The sequence below is a fragment of the Salvelinus namaycush genome, chromosome 18, assembly GCF_016432855.1.
Source record: "Salvelinus namaycush isolate Seneca chromosome 18, SaNama_1.0, whole genome shotgun sequence".
NCBI classification, from domain to species: Eukaryota; Metazoa; Chordata; class Actinopteri; order Salmoniformes; family Salmonidae; genus Salvelinus; species Salvelinus namaycush.
In genome coordinates, this window is record NC_052324.1 from 16124026 (window position 1) to 16145886 (window position 21861).

The 21861-nt window shown below is 43.0% G+C and overlaps 1 protein-coding gene across 3 annotated transcripts; it reads left to right on the top strand.

Moving 5' to 3' along the window:
* Positions 1-407: 407 nt before the first annotated feature.
* LOC120063146 (ral guanine nucleotide dissociation stimulator-like) lies at positions 408-21861 on the top strand. 3 transcript variants are annotated; one of them, XM_039013334.1, is made up of 18 exons: positions 408-609; positions 8154-8458; positions 8589-8663; positions 8801-8994; positions 9147-9271; positions 9369-9584; positions 9672-9775; positions 10037-10121; positions 11461-11538; positions 11696-11782; positions 11903-11935; positions 12085-12206; positions 12305-12400; positions 13366-13570; positions 13838-13912; positions 15651-15899; positions 16094-16208; positions 18882-21861. In XM_039013334.1, exons 1-18 carry the CDS (start codon positions 496-498, stop codon positions 19055-19057), a joined length of 2454 nt encoding a protein of 817 aa, XP_038869262.1. In that variant the 5' UTR covers positions 408-495; the 3' UTR covers positions 19058-21861. The 3 variants fall into 3 exon arrangements, with proteins under 3 accessions (XP_038869262.1, XP_038869261.1, XP_038869260.1); XM_039013332.1 differs by lacking the exon at positions 408-609 and adding an exon at positions 1308-2371; XM_039013333.1 differs by lacking the exons at positions 408-609; positions 13838-13912 and adding an exon at positions 1306-2371.

Here is a 21861-nt window from a genome sequence, read left to right on the forward strand (position 1 = left end):
AAGACATTTCAGATATACATTTTTTATTAATTTGTAAAAATTCCGAAAAACATAATTCCACTTTCACATTATGAGGTAGTGTGTGTAGGCCAGTGACAACAAATCTCAATGTAATTACTTTTAAATTCAGGCTGTAACACAACAAAATGTGGAAGAAGTCAAGGGGTGTGAATAATTTCTGAAGGCACTGTAAAGTACCGTTTATAGTTGTAATTTGCAATTGAACAATGGGACAGTTTCTTCACTCTTACAAGCTATGAACAGGCTTTTTGGAATCCCTATCATTTTTTAGTAGAAGTTAATATTTTATTGTTCAGTTTCTTGCGTGTTGACACAATTGTTTAAGTAAACACCCACTGGAGTGGGCCTGAGGTGGTCACCCAATCTGTGACTGGGGAGGGGGGAGAAGGGACAGCCCTAAGCCGTGCTTTTGGTTCTCTGTCCCGGTCCGGTTTTATTCTCCAGTCTTATTCCTTGGTTCTGAGGGAAGCAGTGATGTGGTGGGCTCAGTGGACCTGTGGACTGCTGAGGGGTGGAGACTGCTGTAGGACTCAGTCTATGTGCCAGGCTGCCTTCATTACTGTGAGACGCAGAGAGGTAGACCGAAAGGTAGCTATCAACTCTGATACACTCAATATTATGCCGGAAATATTTGAGTTTCTTTGATAAATGACATTTTTTTATGAGCCTGAGCATGTGCATGTGTGCATACAGTATGTGTTCCTCACATTTAGCAGTGGCATATTATCCAATAGCTTGGCTTTGTTGTTTCTGTTCTGTGTGATATGATCATAATTCTGTATTTTGTAGTTATAGGTTAGTTGTAATAGTACAGTTAGTACATGAGCACTTACTGAGAGTAAACCATGTTGGGGTATCTGCCATAGCAGAACAACACTGTTTATTGATTCAAGCAGGAAGCCTGACAAATGGAAGAGGGATGGACTGTGGTTCAATCATAGGAGGGCAAAAGGTAGCCAACTGGTTGCACCTCCATGCTGACAACTCTCCCTCTCCCTACCCCATCCATTTCACTCTCTCTCTCTCCTCTCTCTTTCTGTATCTCCTCATCCAATACAGCTGTTCAGGGAGAGATTTGTGAATCTGAATCATAGCAGCACCAGTAATCTCTATATTGTGCTGCTGAATGATGGGACATGGGAGAAAATGTGGGCTCAGGAATGTATTGGAGAAAACACCCCCTGTTGTTAAAGCAGATGTTGTCATAGTCACACCTGTTTTTATTTTCTTTCTCACACTTAGATTAGTGTATGTTGTTGAATATTGTATTTTGCAATGTGTTGTAGTAATGTTTGGTTCTTAAGAGGTTCCAAGTGTGTTCCAATTCTGACCAGCAGAGGGAAGTGTCACTCTAGAGAAATACCATCAAAATTGTCTATCCAGTCAATGTTGGAGATGACATGAGCACTCATCCACAGAACATACAATTATACCCCTAATGATACCATTCCTTTGACCTGCAACCTTATCATCTTTTTTAGATAACCAGCTGTTTTCAAAATAGGAGAAAAGTATTGAATGTTACTTGTAGTTGTTGCCTCACCTCAATATAATTGCTTAGGAGTCATTGCACAATTGTAAAAATACCCCAGCTCTAATTGTAGTTGTACTGTTATACTCACCCATTCCGTGTGAGTTACATAACGTCTAAAGGATTCACTTGCCTTCAAAATGCTTCACTGACTATGGTCCATCCATTAGATTTATTGTAAGGTTTTGGTGGCCTATACGCTCTAGTTGTGTTCTATACTTTTATATTTCTACTGAGGTATAATACCTCTGTTGTTGCGCGTAATGGATACATGCAGTGAATACATTTTAACCGGACGAATGTATTAATATACAATACCTTCTCTGGAGACGGTTTCCTCAGCGACATAATAGTAACAACGATTCCCCGAGGGACGGGTACCGTAAGAAAGGTGGAGCTATGAAGCACTTTCCGTAACTGAGTCATGTATTACCAAGTACAGTAGGTCGAGGCGCTTGCCTTTAGTACAGTAGCATACTCCGTCTATATAAGTCCGTTTTTACTGTGTGGGTGGGTCCATGGTAAAAAATAATGTTATTGTAGCCTATCATACGAAGGAACTATGGATGTACGACCAAGATAGGTTGTCACAGCAGCGATTGCCTGCCATAATCGTATCCTTTATCAATGGTCCACTTTATGGGGATGTACTCGGATGCGCAAAACATCAAATCAGGATACCTCGATGAGATGTTTGATGCTGGAACATGGAAGGTGCGAAATATTTGGGATGGGGTAAAGCTGGAGGTTGGCGAGGACGAAAGCCCGGTGGTTCTTCACAGTTTTACCCATTTGGACCCTGACCTACCACTATTTGAGGTAAGCCAGTGAGCTGTGCGTAAAGAACTCTACATCAATACCGAATCAGTAATTATAGGCTCATGGCCTATAGCTAGTGTCCCTAAACTGAACATTTGGGATGTGGTAGTATCCTATTGATTTTGAGTCTTATCAAAATGTATAAAATGTAGGCCTACTGAAGTTCATAGTGATGTTTCAGGGTTTTTATATGGTTGTTATCATGACATAAGTCCTGAGTGTCCTGTACTACCCACATTTCAAAGGAAGATTCAAAAGAGTGGGATATGTTCCTTCTAACTTAGGCTACTATCTGCTGATGCTCAATACTGGCCTTATAGGCAGATGGGGAACGTGTAAAGAAGTACATATACTTCAGCACATACGTATTATACTATGGGTCTGTACTTTTAACAGTTGTTTTTCACTGAGAAGTTGCCGCAAATAAAGCATTGGGGATGACTAATCAAATTGGTTGGCCTTACATAATGCCTCCTTCGATCAGAGGAGATCAGATGAGGACGAGAGCGTAATTGATACAGTGACTTTGAATGTTGTTAGTTGTTACATCAGATCAAGAATTGGCAGGCAAAACATCTGTAATTCTGGGAAAGTGCGTTTACAAACCGTGTGTGTGTGTACTTACTGTATGTTACCAGTAACACCACCGTCTGGCATGCATGTTTCTAAATATGTTCAATATCCTTCTGAAGAATAAATGCTGCCTTAATTAAGAGTTTCAACAAGCTTGTGAAACGAAAGGCAGGAACTCAAACGCTCCATTATTATTAAAGACAGTATGTTTCCTTCATTTGTCACAAGTGTAGAGGGCAATTCAGTCTCCACTCCTACATGCACTAACTCTCTCTCCTATAATCTAATCCTCTCCAGTAACACAATTACCTAATGCTTAATCCCCCTCTTTCATTGGCCTAGGAGCTGCCTCTACAATCACAGCCATTCTTCTCCTTCAGCTGAGTAGGTGAATGTACAGTATTGGAATTCAATGGTTCAGTTGTGTATAAAGAAACTCAGTCCATTGAAATTCATTTGACACTTCAGCCAATGGCTGTTGATTGCTTTAGGACCCCTATAGCCCCTGTAACACATATGCAGTTATATATCCTTGAGCTGAAATGATGGTGTAGTGGGAGTCTGTAAATAACTCGGTCTATCTCAGGAGTGCTGTGTCACAGGCTTGGCATAAGATTGATACTGTTATGGTCATTCTGTCATCTGAAATATGACATTACTGATAGTGGTACAACCAAGGGTAGAGAGGAGGAGGCCCTTTGTCTTGTGGATGATGTCCTCACCCTGTATATGTGTGTCCTTCCTTTGGCCCTTGTCCATTAGCCATGATGCATAGTCATCTAGCCAATAAACTGTTATGATGATAAAGTACTGCACTTTATAGCTAATTGTTTATTTCGGTTTTGAGTTTTTAGGTCAATCAAAGAGATTAAACTGGTGATATTGGCACAAATTCTCCTTGGTAAAAGATGACGGACCGTAATTGAAAAGTGTTATTGTTAATAATATGCAATAATTAAAATATTAGGGTATTTCCACATATGTGGTAATGAACAAATTGGACATATCATTTGTCAAACAAATAAGTAAAAAGCAAATCATACTCTCCCTCCGAATAGTTAATTACATACTTTGTTGTTGTTTTGTGTGTGTTTATGTATGTGTGTGTGTGTTTGTGGAAATGCTCTACAAATGTCCTTTTGTTAAGGAGACCATTGTTTGTTGGATCTTATCCTGAAGACTGCAGACTGCAGGCGGAAGAGTGACTGAGTACTGTAATGAGAAACTGTAGGTCGATTTGTAGCTCATTTGAATGGAGACAGAAAGGGAGAGCAAGGGAAAGGGAGAGGAAGAGGGACAGCAAGTGAAAGAGAGGGAGAGTGGCACTGAGGTTCAGGAAGGTTGAATGAAAGAAACAGACAGTGTCTGGAATGTTTAGGCCTGCATCCTGGAAGTTTTTGAAACTTAATACCAAGTAAGTAGTTGTCTTTGACTTACTTCCAAACATGAATTCCTACTTATGTCCCAAACCGTAGGCTACTAATGTTATAGCAAGGATGTAGGCCTTGTTCTGTCTGACTATTCCAAATATAATTTTTGTGGATATAGCTCCTGATATGAATTCACATAGAACAAAGAACATTCTGAACATTCAACTCTCTTGTGCTCACAGGCCCTCTCTTAAAGAACAGCACTCAAAAGAAAATGAGCAAGACAAGCAGATAATGCACACGCGCATTTTACCCTTGCGTACTAAGTTTTGTGTAAATCATAAATTGATGTCTACGGGACATTTTCTGCAAAGTTTGTGTAATTTGTGTGTATATTTGTGTTTGTAGTTGAGATTTTGCTCTAGAAAAAAGTGATCCTAAGCTGTACATGATCTCATTGGCTTTCAACAGCCATTGTGTGTGAGCGGAAGCTGCTGCTGCCCGTACTGTTGGACTGCACTATTGCTTGTGTTGTGGATTTGTTTACTTTATTTCGGAGTAGATCTCTTTCTGGTGTGGACTTTCTATGTGTCAGTTCCCTGAACAACTGGAGGAGAGGATGATTATGAAACCAGCTGTGGATTTGCCAACAATTTCCCAATAGCCAACACTATCAACAAACTACTGAAATACAATTATGAAAAGTAGATTGTTATAGCGATGCTATGTGCATTAGCTGCAATTGTGCCATGTGACAATGTGTATTCAGGCACATGTATAGAACGGATTATCTGCAACTGTTGGCTGAAGGATGGAGGTCTCTGTTGCTCAGAGTCCAAAGATCAATGCTTTGTTTATGTGGTCATTGTGGCTACAGCCTCGCTACATGCTATTCATAAGGTTTCTAACTGACTGAAGCTAACACATCCAGATATATATTTTTTTTATATAGGTGGGATGCATAGTACATACTGTAGGTGAGACCATGAATATGACCACTCATTGTCGACTTGCATTGACAGAGGAAGTTCCCCATAGAAGTTTTCATTCTGACACAGTCTTGCATAAAAAGTGATCTTGCAAAACAGAACCCATTCAAATGTTGCAGTTGCTGTGGTTACAGTCAGGTTCCTGGCCTGTCAATTAAAGACTCGTTTTCATTCTTTCGTTTTTGATGGACTTTCCAGTTAGAATTCGCTTTCCGATAAACTGATGACTTGTTTAAAAGGAGACTCTTCCCCACGTGAGTCTCGTTTCCTTTCTTCCCTATTAGATATTTCCCACCATTGTCTAGTATCTAGTCATCATCACACCCTTGTGACAGCAGCACCTGTTTGTCATGATGAGGAAGGTTACTTCTAGAATGCATGGTGCCACCCTATTAGTGTGTGCTCAAGTACAACACTTGATCAAATCAACTCAAGATCCAACACTTAATACAAAATCAACTCAAGTAGGCCTATCAACACTTGATAAAAATTATCATATTACGTATTATCATATACGAGTACTCACAGAATAATGAAAATCTGTCAATGAGATGGTTCGTGACAAAGGTCTTCGTAGTTTACTTGAATCTGATGGTGAACAGATGTAGGATCTTAATTTGATCACCTTGTTGCAGGATAACTTTACGGCAATGCAGGACATTTAAAAGGTGTAATGCATTTGAGATTTAAAAAGGATTCTGAAGTTTGTAATTTCCACTTTGAAATTTCAGGCTTGATTTTCCCTTACAAAAATGTATCAACCCCTACAAAAAATGTCCATTCATTATAATCCACATAATAATGAACATTTCCTGTTGCTGCAGGATTACTTTCATGCTGTAGCAAACTGGCTCAAATTAAGATCCTACATCTATATATTGTATGTTTGTGATGGTGGCTCTTTTTGTGTTAGAACAACAGAAAGTGGAATTGAGACCAAAGGCACACTACTAGGGCTAGTCGCTGACTAAGCTATGAGTCAGGCAAAGAGGGAATATGACTGGTTAAGGCTAAATGGGGGAAGCTGTTTTCACTTATATGTCTGTTTCCTGGCCCTACTTATGCCCTGTTCCTGTGGCTCTTTGGGAGTTTCCTCTGGTTTCCATGGTAACCTGGTCTCTGGAGAGTCGCCTGACTTTTCTGCAGTTGTAAATAGGTCCTGTGTGGCACAGCCATACCACAGGCAGCCACAGTTCATCACTGTATACACATACACAGACTACACAAATAGAGTTTTCCACCCAAACCTAATCTTATCTAAACCCTTTAATCTACATTTACATTAGGATTATGGTTTCTTTCTTCTTTTCATTCTTTCACTATTCAAGACCTGGTGAATCTGAATAGCACTGATTTGTGGCCTTGCTTCATGAACCTAGAGAGGTTGCCATTATATTAAGAGCAGGGCTGTGTTCCATTGGGTTAATATTGATAGGCCAGCAGCATTTCTGTATGGCTCAGATGATAAGGGCTACTCTCACTGTCAAGTCCAGTACTGGTGTGCTCAGCCTCTGCCATACAAGGGAAAGGGAAAGGGGGATACCTAGCCAGTTGTATAACTGAATGCATTCAACTGAAATGTTTCTTCCGCATTTAACCCAACTCCTCTGAATCAGAGAGGTGTAGAGGGCTGCCATAATCGACATCCACGTCTTCGGCGCCCGGGGAACAGTGGGTTAACTGCCTTGCTCAGGGGCAGAGCAACAGATTTTTACCTTGTCATATTGGGGATTCGATCCAGCAACCTTACGGTTACTGGCCCAACGCTCTAACCACTAGGCTACAAACATGTAAAAAATTATTTGTAACAACATACAGTAAACACTTCTGTTTAAAAATAGGTTGCATCATTGATAGTAGGAATATAGCACTTGAACTGGAAATGCAGCTGCTCCACTCTGTGGAAACCAAGCAAAACAGAGCAGCTGTGTGATTGAAGGTGAGAGAGTACAGAGTAGGCTACGACTAACAGCAGATGTCTGAGGGAGAAGCTGCTGTATACCTAGCTACTGAAAGGTTCCGATGAATAATGTGTGACAGATACACAAGTAAGGGTATGACTGATGTCTGTGGCATGCTAGATTACTGTACGTACCAGTCCCCCATAGAGGTCGGAAGCCAAAAAGTGATTAAACCGATGTTGCTTGGCTATCTGGGTCAAGTGCCTGGGATGCTCACTGTAAAGTCCTGTAATGTAAATGTATTCTGCTACATGTACTGGTTATGTCAGACTGTGTGAGTTTAAATGACCATTACTGTTTACAACATTCTGTGTTGGAAAGCTGGAGAAAAAAACGAATGGTGACAACAATCAACAACATTGAACTGTTTTATGGCCTCTTTCATTGGGCTTCTACACCTGCATTGCTGGCTGTTTGGGGTTTTAGGCTGGGTTTCTATACAGCACTTTGTGACATCAGCTGATGTAAGAAGGGCTTTATAAATACATTTGATTGTTAGTTCCTTGTTTGTAAAGCAGGGCTGTGTTGTTGGGCTGTGTATCTATAGCAACCTCTGTTTGCTGAACAGTATTGTTATTTATGCATATACCCCAGTGGAGGCTGCTGAGGGGAGGACGGCTCATGATAATGGCTGGAATGGAGTTCATGGAATGGTATCAAACACGTCAAACGTGGTTTCTATGTGGTTGATGCCATTCCATTGACTCCATTCCAACCATTATTATGAGCTGTCCTCCCCTCAGCAGCCTCCACTGATAGACACACAGATGTACACTCTAAGTGTGTGTATGAGTGTGAGTGATAGAGAGAGGGAGAGAGAAAGAGCAAAGCCCGATCTCAAACGTTGCTTGTGTATTTCCAACATTTTGCTGTCTTATTTTTTCTGTAGAGCTCGACACAGGAGATCGGAGAGGAGGTGGAGGAGGGGGCAGTCTTCACCATCACCCTGAGGAAAGTGCAGCTGCACCAGTCGGCCAGCAAAGCGCAGCGATGGCTGGGGGTGGAGACAGACTCTGCTCTCAGCCTTTATGAGACATGTAAAGTACGCACCATTAAGGCTGGTACACTGGAGAGGCTGGTGGAATACATGGTGTCTGCGTTCAGGGGCAAGGACTCCACCTACGTCACTATCTTCCTCTGCACCTACCGCTCCTTCGCCACCACCCAGCAGGTGCTGGGCCTCCTACTCAACAGGTACAGACACTGTCGGCTATGAAGCTAAAACCACACCTGCATGTGTACACACAAACACACACAAACTAACACAGTGTACGTGTCAGTTCCCTCTGTAGAACGTTGACAGATGTTGTCCTTCATGTCTTAGGTATGCCAAGCTTCAGAACCAGCCTGGTATAGACATGCACAGACACACTCAGGAGGACCACACAGAGATCAGACAGTAAGTGTCTGGGGAGACCAGCGTGTTCAAACAGTTTGATCTTTCAGATTTCTAATGTACCACAGGTGCTCTTCCCTCTCTGTCATCTGCACGTCTCCTCATTCCCTGCCTCTTACCATCCGGGTTGTGTCTTGCAGCAATGTGTCGTCCATCCTGGGGGCGTGGCTGGACCAGTACTCAGAGGACTTCTGGAGTCCTCCACAGTATAGCTGTCTACACCACCTGATGTCCTACCTGCACCAACACTTCCCTGGCTCCGATCTGGAGCGCCGTGCACTCAACCTGCTGGCCCTTTTCCACCGCAGGCATCGGTGTGAGCCGGACCTTAACGGTGAGAGCCAGGATAGGGTTAAACTGGTCTGTGTCTCAGAGATATCAGGGATGATGGGGATGCTGATGCTTATTAAGGGCCTGTGGTGAACTGGTAATATAGACGGTCATTTAGGCAGTCTGATTATTATCTCAGCTGTGTTTTCTTTACAGTGGAGCAGGTTGGCTGTCCGTTCGCCACGCAGGAAGAGAGTGTCTTTGAGGACGAGCTTCCTGCCCTGAACTTACTGTCCTTTGACCCCATCATGGTTGCTGAGCAGTTCACACTCATGGATGCGGTGAGACATTCCCCTCTTAATTTGAAGTTACTTCAATTTCAACTTCTTTGTGCGCACCCTTACTTACCCTTACCTTTTCTCTCCCTCCCCCCTGTAGGATCTGTTCAAGAAGGTGGTCCCCTACCACTGCCTGGGGGGCATCTGGTCCCAGCGGGATAAGAAGGGGAAGGAGCACCTGGCCCCCACCATTCGGGCCACAGTGGCCCAGTTCAACAGTGTCACCAACTGTGTCATCACCACCTGCCTCAGCAACCCCTGTCTGAAGCCCACCCAGCGGGCCAGACTGGTGGAGCGCTGGATAGAGATGGCCAGGGTAAGGCATTAGACCCACTGTCTGGCTCAATCACTCAACAGTTAGTTTCATGTGTAGGTCATTGGTCATGTCTGTTTTTGTGTTTAGGAATGTCGGATCCTCAAGAACTTCTCATCTCTGAGAGCTATCCTCTCTGCCCTGCAGTGTAATTCTCTCCACCGACTCAAGAGGACCTGGGATGAGGTGTCCAGGTGAGACAGGGGATCAGCAACAGAGGGATAACAGTTGGGTTGGAGGGTGTACTATTAGATTATGAATTGAACCAGGGGGGTTTCATGGTCAAGTTCCCCAACCACCAAAGAAAACATCATTAGTGACATGGGTTTATGGTTGGGTTGATGGTAGAAGTTAAAATGTAATTTTGTGTTTTTTTGCAGTGGTGGTTTAGGTTTGTCTTTGCCACTGAGATATCAGGTTCATCTTTTGACCTATTTGACTTATTCTGCTAACAGAGAGAATTTCCGCACCTTCCGTGAGCTGTCAGAAATCTTCTCAGATGACAACAACTACTCTCTAAGCCGAGAGCTGCTGGTCAAGGTGGGTCAAAGATCATAGGGGAAAACGTGCATGTAGAAACGATTGTGCACATAAATGACCCAAATGTTACTCAGCACCTAGTAGATCTTTTAGGATATGGACTGCATAAACAGGATGTGGTTGTGTCAAAAGTGGGTTTTGACAACTAAGTAGTTGACAGGAAATATGGCTGGCTGACCCATTACTGCTTTATTGGCCCTCATCTCTATCTGTACAGCTGGGTCTCCATAGCATCCTGAAAATAAATACACAAACTAGCTAACACCTTGTCTCCTCTCAGTTGAGTTGAGTTGTACAACACAGTATAGAATCTTACCTTGTAGTGTTCTCTCTAAAGTGTATCAGATCCACCAGTGCAAGTATCAGTGTGTTTGTGTTTCGAGAGGACTTGATATGACTAACCACATGCCTGCAGAAGAAGAGCGTGTCACCAGTAGTCATTCATATTTTACTCTTTCAACATGAGGCTCAGTGCTAGAAGCACTCTTTCAACATGAGGCTCAGTGCTTCTACCAGGACTAGAGGCAGATCATATTCTCTTTGATGAAGATCACAGAGGATTAGATAGCAGACAACATATCCAGTTATATCTGAATCCTCCAAGAGAAACATATTTAGTCTGCTCACCTGAATACATTACTACACAAAGAAATAGGAAGTGCCCTCGTCGTTGTTATGCCTATTTAGCATAAGTTACTCTTTAACTGCCAGCATATTCTTTCACTGGTGAAATGGTGAAATTGTTTTGATGTCATACGAAGCAATTATGATTGGAAAAAGCAGAGGGTTTCTCCAACAGGTATTCCTATCCACATTCCTAGGCTATTAGGCATGTAAATGAATTGGCCCTAACAATGAAGCCTGGGGTGCTTGTTGACGTAGTTGTACATTGGCTGTGAATTGACAGAGGAAACCTGTGCTTGTTCAGAGGGAATCCCTGCTGACGTCATAGGCAGTTGGCAAGTACAGATAAGAGCCCCACCCTAATGATGCATGAGCCTGTAAGGGATATCCTAAGGCGTTGTCCTGCTTACCTCTGCTCCCACTTACCACTACTGCTCTATCTATCTGGGCCAGCTCAACCAGGCCTGTGTAGGATTGCAATCTCTCATTACCTGGGGTGAAGAATCACACTGGTTTGCACCATTCACAGAAACGTGAGAGCTAACTCGACAGTGCCCATACCGCACCCTCTCATACATTTGTGAATTAGTTAAGCCCTCTCCATCTACTCTTCTGAAATGGAATCATGGCCATTACCAGTTGTGTTTCACATTTGGTTTTTGCACTGTTCTAGGCAGTTTTGTAAAACCAGATTCTCCTCCCTCTCTCTCTACAGGAGGGCACCTCCAAATTTGCCACCCTGGAGATGAACCCTAAACGAGCACAGAGGAGACACCAGCAGCAGAGAGACTTGGTGAGTCTAGGTGTTTTTTTTTTACATGAAATACCAAAGTCAACCACTTTATGCTGTTATTGTGTTCATAGCGCCATCTAGTGGTTAGATGAGTGTTATTGCTCCTGTGGTCACTGCTCTTTGATAACTCCTCTCTCTGACTCTGTCTCTGTCACAGGGGGTGATGCAGGGGACCATTCCTTACCTGGGCACCTTCCTCACTGACCTGGTCATGATGGACACGGCTATGAAAGACTTCACAGAGGTGAGAGTCTATCTCTATCTATCTCTGGATGCTGTAGCCTCTTCAGTCCACTTGTTAAGTCTCTGTTTATAGCAGCATGAATAGTGCCCACATCTTATTGTTCTTTGTTCTCTATTCCAGAGTGGACTTATTAACTTTGAGAAGCGACGAAAGGTAAATTAAATTCATATGTACCTATGATAAATAGGTGTTGGTAAACAGGGAGACACTCTGGTATTCTGGTTGTGGCCCACCAGAGGTGACTGGCAGACTCACCTCCCCCCTCTCTCTCTCGCTCTCTCTCTCTCTCTCTCTCTTTGCAGGAGTTTGAGGTGATAGCTCAGATTAAGCTTCTGCAGTTGGCGTCCAACAACTACAGTTTCACCCAGGACAGCCTCTTCAGGGATTGGTTCTCAGAAGTGGAGAGACTCAGTGAGACAGAGAGGTGAGGAGAGGCCTAAGGATTTTTATGAAATGTAAAATGAAAAGAATCAAGTCTATATGGGCATACAGTGTTGTCATTTCCATTCCTTTTCTCCACAGCTACACTTTGTCCTGTGAGATTGAACCGCTTTCTGAGTCTGCCAGCAACACTCTCAGAGCCAAGAAGAACGGGGGCATCATGAAACGCTGGAGCGAGTAAGTCCCATATAGTATAGACAACTTTTCACACTATCCCTAAATGTATTATACACTGAACAAAAATATGAACGCAACATGTAAAGTGTTGGTTCCATGTTTCATGAGCTGAAATAAAAGATCACAGAAATGTTCCATACATGGTAGTGAGCATTTCTCCTTTGCCAAGATAATCCAGGTGTGACAGGTGTGACATATCAAGAAGCTGATGAAACAGCATGATCAGTACACAGGTGCAGCTTGTGCTGTACACAACAAAAGGCCGCTCTAAAATGTGCAGTTTTGTCACACAACACAATGCAATTGGAATGCTGAATGCAGGAATGTCCACCAGAGCTGTTGCCAGATAATTGAATGTTCATTTCTCTACCATAAGCAGCCTCCAACGTCGTTTTAGAGAATTTTGCAGTACGTCCAACTGGCCTCACAATGTCCCAGTTCTTCCATGGCCTGCATACTCACCATTGAGCATGTGTGGGATGCTCTGGATTGACATGTACAGCGTGTTCCAGTTCCCGCCAATATCCAGCAACTTCAAACAGCCTTGAAGAGGACTGAGACAACATTCCACAGGCCACAATCAACAGCCTAATCAACTCTCAACTCTAAGAGATGTCACATTGCATGAGGCAAATGGTGGTCACACCAGATACTGACTGGTTTTCTGATCCACGCCCCTACCTTCTTTTAAGGTATCTGTGACTAACAAATCCTTTATTCCCAGCTGTGAAATCCAGAGATTAGGGCCTAATGAATTTATTTCAATTGACGGATTTGCAAGAACTGTAACTCAGTAAAAATCTTTGAAATTGTTGCATGTCGCGTTTATATTTTTGTTCAGTGTAGTTGAAAATTAGTAATGACATTTTTAGCGTACATCCTTACCCAGTGTTTTCCATTGTGTACAGTCTGATGTTTTTAGAGGTCCGGTTCTTATACGTCTCTGTGTTTTCCTCCATCTCCAGTCGCCAGTTAACTGAGGCCAGCTGCAGCAGTGCAGGAAGCCCCCACTCCAAGTCGTTTGACCAGTCCCACTTCAGACCGTACCAGGGAGGGGGAGTTGATAGTGGGGACACCCTCAGCGTCACCTCAGCCGGCTCCAGCGGCTCTGACCTGGAGGATGTCAACTCCAGCTTCCTGTCTGACTCACCGGACGCCCAAGAGAGAAAGGTGAGGAGGCGGGCCATGGTCACATGGGGGGGAGGAGAACACTCCCACCAGATGCAGAGGCATTTCATAATGCCGCACACATCCATCTTGATTTTTTTTCTGAGATACTGAAATTACAGCATCACTGCAGCAATTTCAGTCCTGACATCGTCATGTCTTTGAATTAATCTTCTATAATGATTAAGGGCCATGTGAGTTGACACTGCCCCATGTACTTACTTTACCGGTCACACTTTTGGCTAACTGTGGCTGTGATTCCCTCTATAGACCTCTACATCCTCAGTAAAACATTCCGTCTCTGCTTTGGGGAAAGAGTGGCAGACCCCTGATCCCAACTTCACGGTACTTCCACTCAGCAGCCTTTTCTTTCTAACCCTCTCACTCTCATACGAGGGGGTTTCTTCTTTCTAACCCTCTCACTCTTACACGAGGGGGTTTCTTCTTTCTAACCCTCTCACTCTCACACGAGGGGATTTCTTCTTTCTAACCCTCTCACTCTTACACGAGGGGGTTTCTTCTTTCTAACCCTCTCACTCTCACACGAGGGGGTTTCTTCTTTCTAACCCTCTCACTCTCACACGAGGGGGTTTCTTCTTTCTAACCCTCTCACTCTAACACGAGGGGGTTTCTTCTTTCTAACCCTCTCACTCTCATACGAGGGGGTTTCTTCTTTCTAACCCTCTCACTCTCACACGAGGGGGTTTCTTCTTTCTAACCCTCTCACTCTCACACGAGGGGGTTTCTTCTTTCTAACCCTCTCACTCTAACACGAGGGGGTTTCTTCTTTCTAACCCTCTCACTCTCACACGAGGGGGTTTCTTCTTTCTAACCCTCTCACTCTCACACAAGGGGATTTCTTATTTCTAACCCTCTCACTCTCACACAAGGGGGTTTCTTCTTTCTAACCCGCTCACTCTCACACAAGGGGGTTTCTTCTTTCTAACCCTCTCACTCTAACATGAGGGGGTTTCTTCTTTCTAACCCTCTCACTCTCACACAAAGGGGTTTCTTCTTTCTAACCCTCTCACTCTCACACGAGGGGGTTTCTTCTTTCTAACCCTCTCACTCTAACACGAGGGGGTTTCTTCTTTCTAACCCTCTCACTCTCATACGAGGGGGTTTCTTCTTTCTAACCCTCTCACTCTCACACGAGGGGGTTTCTTCTTTCTAACCCTCTCACTCTCACACGAGGGGGTTTCTTCTTTCTAACCCTCTCACTCTAACACGAGGGGGTTTCTTCTTTCTAACCCTCTCACTCTCACACGAGGGGGTTTCTTCTTTCTAACCCTCTCACTCTCACACAAGGGGATTTCTTATTTCTAACCCTCTCACTCTCACACAAGGGGGTTTCTTCTTTCTAACCCGCTCACTCTCACACAAGGGGGTTTCTTCTTTCTAACCCTCTCACTCTAACATGAGGGGGTTTCTTCTTTCTAACCCTCTCACTCTCACACAAGGGGGTTTCTTCTTTCTAACCCTCTCACTCTCATACGAGGGGGTTTCTTCTTTCTAACCCTCTCACTCTCACACAAGGGGGTTTCTTCTTTCTAACCCTCTCACTCTAACACGAGGGGGTTTCTTCTTTCTAACCCTCTCACTCTCACACAAGGGGGTTTCTTCTTTCTAACCCTCTCACTCTCACACGAGGGGGTTTCTTCTTTCTAACCCTCTCACTCTTACACGAGGGGGTTTCTTCTTTCTAACCCTCTCACTCTCACACGAGGGGGTTTCTTCTTTCTAACCCTCTCACTCTCACACAAGGGGGTTTCTTCTTTCTAACCCTCTCACTCTCATACGTGGGGGTTTCTTCTTTCTAACCCTCTCACTCTCACACGAGGGGGTTTCTTCTTTCTAACCCTCTCACTCTCACACGAGGGGGTTTCTTCTTTTCTAACCTCCTCACTACTGTCTCATCACAGACATTACTTCTCAGCTTCTCACCCCCATTATCTTTATACTTACGACTCATACTTTCACATTTCACATTTTATTTGTTTATTGCAGCATGCCACTCTGCAAACAGAAGCTTGTTCTGTGGACTGTAAATGGTTGTAATCAATCTCTCTCTCTCCGTCTCTAGTTTTGGGAGTCCACCTCCCTGTCGTCTCTAGACACCTCAGGGATGGGTTCCGGTTCAGGCTCCAGCAGCGCTTCGTCCTCCTCTGTGTCCTCCTCCACTCCTCTCCCAGGCGCCTCCCACTCCCACAAGCGCTCCGTCTCAGCCGTATCCTGCTACTCCCTGCCCCGCTACAACCAGCAGGTGGATGACTGCTGCATCATCAGAGTCAGCCTGGAGGTGGACAACGGCAACATGTACAAGAGCATCCTGGTAAGACCAAGGAGGAGGAGCAGGAGAGAGTTATTGTAGATTGATAGATTCATTTCTTGTGAAATGTTGTGGAAAATGTTAATTGTTAGCAGAGGGCGGTTGATTCAATGAACAATGTCGGGGCCAGAGACGAGATTTCAGGCAAATCAGTTTTATATGTCAACTAAAAATGTGTTCTTTATCTCCTGGTGCAGGTGACCAGTCAGGACAAGACGCCAGCAGTCATCAGGAAAGCCATGGTGAAACACAACCTGGAGCGAGAGAAAGCTGAGGACTATGAGCTGATGCAGATAATCTCTGAAGAAAAAGGTAATATGATAATTTACCAAAAATATGTTAAAGGCCCAAAAACTTGATTTCCTGTGTTTTATATTTCCATAATATGAGGTACTGTGAAATTATGAAAATGATATTAATGCCCATTTAGTGTAAGAGCTGGTTGGAGTTTTGGCCTGCCTGGTGACATCACCAGGGGGTAAATTAGTTAATGGACCAATAAAAAAAGAGTTCCAAACTTCTCTGCCAATAACAGCTGGTTTACTGTTTTCCCCTCCCCACTCAGACCAAGCAGTTACAAGAATTTCGCTACACCCTGCAATAACGTCTGCTAAACATGTGTATGTGACCAATAAAATTTGATTTGATCCCTCCCAGACAGTCCTAGCAAAATTCTTCCTTGAGAAGTGTCTCTTTGCTAATAAGCTATTTTTGTTTCTCTTTGACCATTTTAATTGAAAACAATCACAGTAAGGTACTTAATTGCTATCCCTTCTTAAGAAAAAAAAATACGTTCATAAAATATTTCGTAAGTGCAATTCCTCAACAATATCTTAAGATTTAATGATTTTCTTACGAACTTCTCAAATATCTTCTTACAAATCTTAAGATGTTTGTTGCTAGGCAATCGTTTTAGCTTGCGATCTAGCTAGCAATGGCAATTATGTTAGCATATTTCCTTCAGAGACTACAGTTCTAAAACATGTTCTTGGGTTTAAAATAATCAATACTGAAACTTTCAGATTAAGTTTGTGAGTGAATGTTAAAGCAATGTTCAAACTCTTTTATGAGTTTAGCTATCTTTCCATTAACTTTATTTTCAAGAATCGAAATTCTTAACTTTTTACTTAAGGAGAAACATAAGAAATAGCGCAAGAACATTTCCAATAACCTTTTTGAGGAATATCAACTTTGCTTAACTTTCTTCTTAAATCTATCTTAAATCTAAAATGGCAGTCCCAAAGAACCCGACTCAACCTGCTGAGCTACCGTTCAGGTTACACTTAATTTAAAAATCCTAACTACATTCATTGTAAGTACGATGTCCAGTAGAGGTCGGTGTTTGAAAGCAGCTTGGAATCGAAGAAAGCATTGGAAACACAGCGAAATCAGTGGGATCTCGCTTTTTGCAACACCGGTGTGAAAAAACACTTCAGATGTCGTTGATCACGTGATGATGTTACTTTGAAAATAGTGCCACAGATAGAACAATGAGACAGATATTTCACTGGATGTATAAATGTGAAGCATCCGCTTGGCGTTTCCACTCACTACCAACGATGGTAGTGAGAGGAAGCCCAGTGGCCGGCAGTGGGAGAAGATGGAACGAGATGGATTTTGGACGACATTCTGCAAATTTTCTCATCGATGAAACATTTAATCTCAATGCAGTTTTCAATTCCCAAAACAAAAATATGTAACGAACAGAGTGGACTAAGTTTTGTAGACTTTACCCTTTGCCAGAGTTTTTAAAAATTGCGTTGTTTAGGAGTGCAAATGCGAATTGAGTTATTGCACATGCACACTTCAAAGTAGGCGTTCCCTAACGGAAATATGCAAATAAAATAAAATGTATTTATATAGCCCTTACATCAGCTGATATATCAAAGTGCTGTACAGAAACCCAGCCTAAAACCCCAAACAGAAAGCAATGCAGGTGTAGAAGCATGGTGGCTAGGAAAAACTCCCTAGAAAGGCCAAAACCTAGGAAGAAACCTAGAGAGGAACCAGGCTATGAGGGGTGGCCAGTCCTCTTCTGGCTGTGCCGGGTGGAGATTATAACAGAACATGGCCAAGATGTTCAAATGTTCATAAATGACCAGCATGATCAAATAATAATAATCACAGTAGTTGTCGAGGGTGCAACAAGTCAGCACCTCAGAAGTAAATGTCAGTTGGCTTTGAGAGTATCTCTACCGCTCCTGCTGTCTCTAGAGAGTTGAAAACAGCAGGTCTGGGACAGGTAGCACGTCCGGTGAACAGGTCAGGGTTCCATAGCCGCAGGCAGAACAGTTGAAACTGGAGCAGCAGCACGGCCAGGTGGACTGGAGACAGCAAGGAGTCATCATGCCAGGTAGTCCTGAGGCATGGGCCTAGGGCTCAGGTCCTCCGAGAGAGAGAAAGAGAGAAAGAGAGAAAGAGAGAATTAGAGAGAGCATACTTAAATTCACACAGGACACCGGATAAGACAGGAGAAATACTCCATATTTAACAGACTGACCCTAGCCCAACGACACATAAACTACTGAAGCATACTGAGACAGGAGGGGTCAGGAGACACGGTGGCCCCATCCAATGATACCCCCTGACAGGGCCAAACAGGCAGGATATAACCCCACCCACTTTGCCAAAGCACAGCCCCCACACCACTAGAGGGATATCTTCAACCACCAACTTACCATCCTGAGACAAGGCCGAGTATAGCCCACAAAGATCTTCGCCACGGCACAACCCAAGGGGGGGCGCCAACCCAAATGATATTGAGATAAAAATGGCTGCATTGGACCTTTTCATATTTCGTTTTCACCCATATAATACTTTTCATTATCATTCAAACAGATTGTCATTAATAGTATATCAATTTGTTGTTCTTACCACTGACACTTATCTCCATCCATCTTGTATAGTGTCCTAATTTATTCATTACTTACCTGGAAAACAAATGTTTTTACTAACAATATATACACCTCTCCTCTCACCCTATAGAGCTGCAGATCCCAGACAATGCCAACGTGTTCTATGCCATGAACTCTACCGCCAACTATAACTTCGTGCTGAAGAAACGTACCTCATCCAAGACAGGCCGGGCCAAGAGTGTAGCCAGCTGTACGCTGCCCCGCATGAAGCAGAAGGGCCTGAAAATTGCCAAAGGGATCTTCTGAGGGCGAGTGTCCCAGCTCCCTGTCAGTCTTCTGGATTAAGGCCCTCTAAATCCACCTACACTAAAGTATCTGATAACTACACTAGAGACGGAGCCTAGTGGAAAACAAGAACTGTCTGCATGCATCATAAGCAGGCAGCAAAGCAGGAGAAGCAATTACCGGTATCAACACAATTGTGTCCAGACCAGGACTCTCCAGACAAGCCTGAAGAGACTGATGTCTTCTTGGCTCAGGCCTTGATTATTGGGAGCTTAACAATGTGCTGTCCCTAACCCTTCGTGCCTGAGTTTGTGTCAATGGTGTTTACAGATATTTGGAATATCTGGTCATGTTACATACTCTCTCTGACTCTGTGATGATAAGAGGGGTGTTAGTAAATACAGTAAAACAGGAGCACAAGGAACGTACAGAAAACTAAAGTGGCCTGTTGTGATTAGATAGAGAGGTGCTCCTTTGTAAGTTTGAAGAGTTTACTGCAGATGCTGCCATATTGAATATAGGTTCAAGTCTGTGCCCATTTCAGAGCAAACAAGGTGTGAATAGTGTACACTCTATTAAGAGCAGCCAAGAGACACATCTTGTTATATTCAATTATAACCACTACAAGGAAGAAGGATGTAGCAATGGGGCTCAATATGCTCAAAATAAACATTAGAAAGATTACAGAGAGGTAGGGGAAAAATAAGAGAAAAACGTGATAGCATAATATCAGCATTACTTTGCAATGGACCTTTATGTTTGACGATGTTCCCATTACAGTTAGGCTATTGCTTTAGTTTTTTTTGCCACCCTTTCCTTTGCTATGGGGCTGCTGCTAAATGTACATTTTCTAAAGGTCAATAATTCACCTTAATTTTAAAAAAACTTTTTGGGGTGAGGAAAGGCATGACTTTGGGACTTTCATACGACTGCATGGTATTGAGTATCACTGAGTGATTCAGGGGCTCAGAGGACAGCATTTCATACCACCCTGTCCCTACTGGACTATCTCTGTATGGAAAACAACGGTTTACATCCCAGTACTGACAGTGGGATAGTGGTATCATGTATAATCTGTAACTGCCTGAGGATTCCCCTTATGGCTGCCCAATCATGCAAGAGGAGTTAACAATTCTCGCCTCAAAAGAAAGCAGTGCATCAAACCCCAAACAAGCTTCTTCTTACTTACAAGCAGACAGAGTGAGAGCAATGACACCAACTCTGAAATTATTACGAGCATGCCAGTGGTCTTTTTATGTCATGAAATAGACGACCAAAAAGTTGTTTGTCATTTCACTGACATTACATGCCTTTATTGCTCAGTGCTGTATGCTGGTCCCAACCCCTTCAGTTGCCTTTTAAATGTGTGTCCTTTCCTTGATGACCATGGTAGGACCATAGAGATGAGTAATAGCAATATGGTGGAAACTCTCCCATGATGTTAAGAGTTCTTTTTGGGGGGACATACATAGCATAATGATTGGTTATCTCTTCTGGGCTGTGTCACTGAGGGTATTCAATTAATGCCCCAGACTTCACCCGGGTGAACTGGGATAGCTTTAATTGCATTAGTTTTGTAACCGGGTTGCCTCCTAGGAGTGAGCCATGTTCCCTGTTATGGCCGATGGCGAAGTTGGCTCTAAACAAAAGTGACGTAGGTTAAGCACATAGTTTAATGACTAGGATTCTGTGTTTTCACATGCAGAAGTGATTGCTTTTGATAAAAAAGGCTTTAACTGCCTTCCCAATGAAAACTAATTAGAAGATTCAAACATATTTTATGGAAAAAGAGATGTATGTTTCTGAACGATGCATGATGCTGCCTTGTTGACAACATGACCGAGCGGCACAAATTACAATTCGATTTGAGAAAGGTACTCCTCCCTCACCGCTTTGGCCCATTCACGTCATGGGCCATAGCCTGGTGCACTTAATCGAACTCCCTCACTGTGATTTGCTCCCTTACACTGTGATTGGGTCTTTGCCGATTACTCCGATTGGCTCTCTTCTATGCAGAGCACTGTGAACACACATTCTCTCTCTGTCTCTCTCTCCATTATGACACAATTAAATGGGGAAAACTCAACCCTGACGGAGAATAGATAGAGGTCCATGTGGTGGTAGAAAATATTTCAGGCCATGGAGAAAGGTGGCTGGTTTACCCCTCCCTATATGTACCAAAGAGATGAGTAGAGTGGGTGAGGGAGGGAGGGAGGACGAGGGGTCTGTTACTCTCAAAATACAATGTTTGTTTCATTTCTCTATCACTTGATTTTTCTTGGGGAGATGGCCATTTCTGAGTGTTATGTTCTGAACACTACAACAACATTCTAAGAACCTCAGATATACTGTTCAAGCCAAGGTGGCAGTGTGGTTATTACTGGTTACCCTTGGAGAAACTGGACCACCGTCCTGAATAGTAACAGTAACTCATTTGACTCTTGACATTTGAAATGGTTCAGTATATTTTATGCTTGTTTACTACCACTTGATTGATCACTGATTGTTTTGTGGTGTTATTCATCATTTACTGGAGCCTGCTTTGCTTTACCTGGAATGACTGGTCCTACTCTGCATATTACTTTGGCAGAATCTGTTGCCATTATCATAGAGTTAAAAACCTTTATATGTATTTGCAGTGTCATGTCTCATGACAATATTAAGATGTCATATGGAATTGTCTTTGTTTATGTATTTGTTGACCTGGCATTATTTATTGGTTTGTACAGAGATTTTGCTATGCATTGTACATTATTTCCTCTTACATAATTATAGATTCATATATATACTCATGTATATACAAATAAACACTTATGTTTACAATA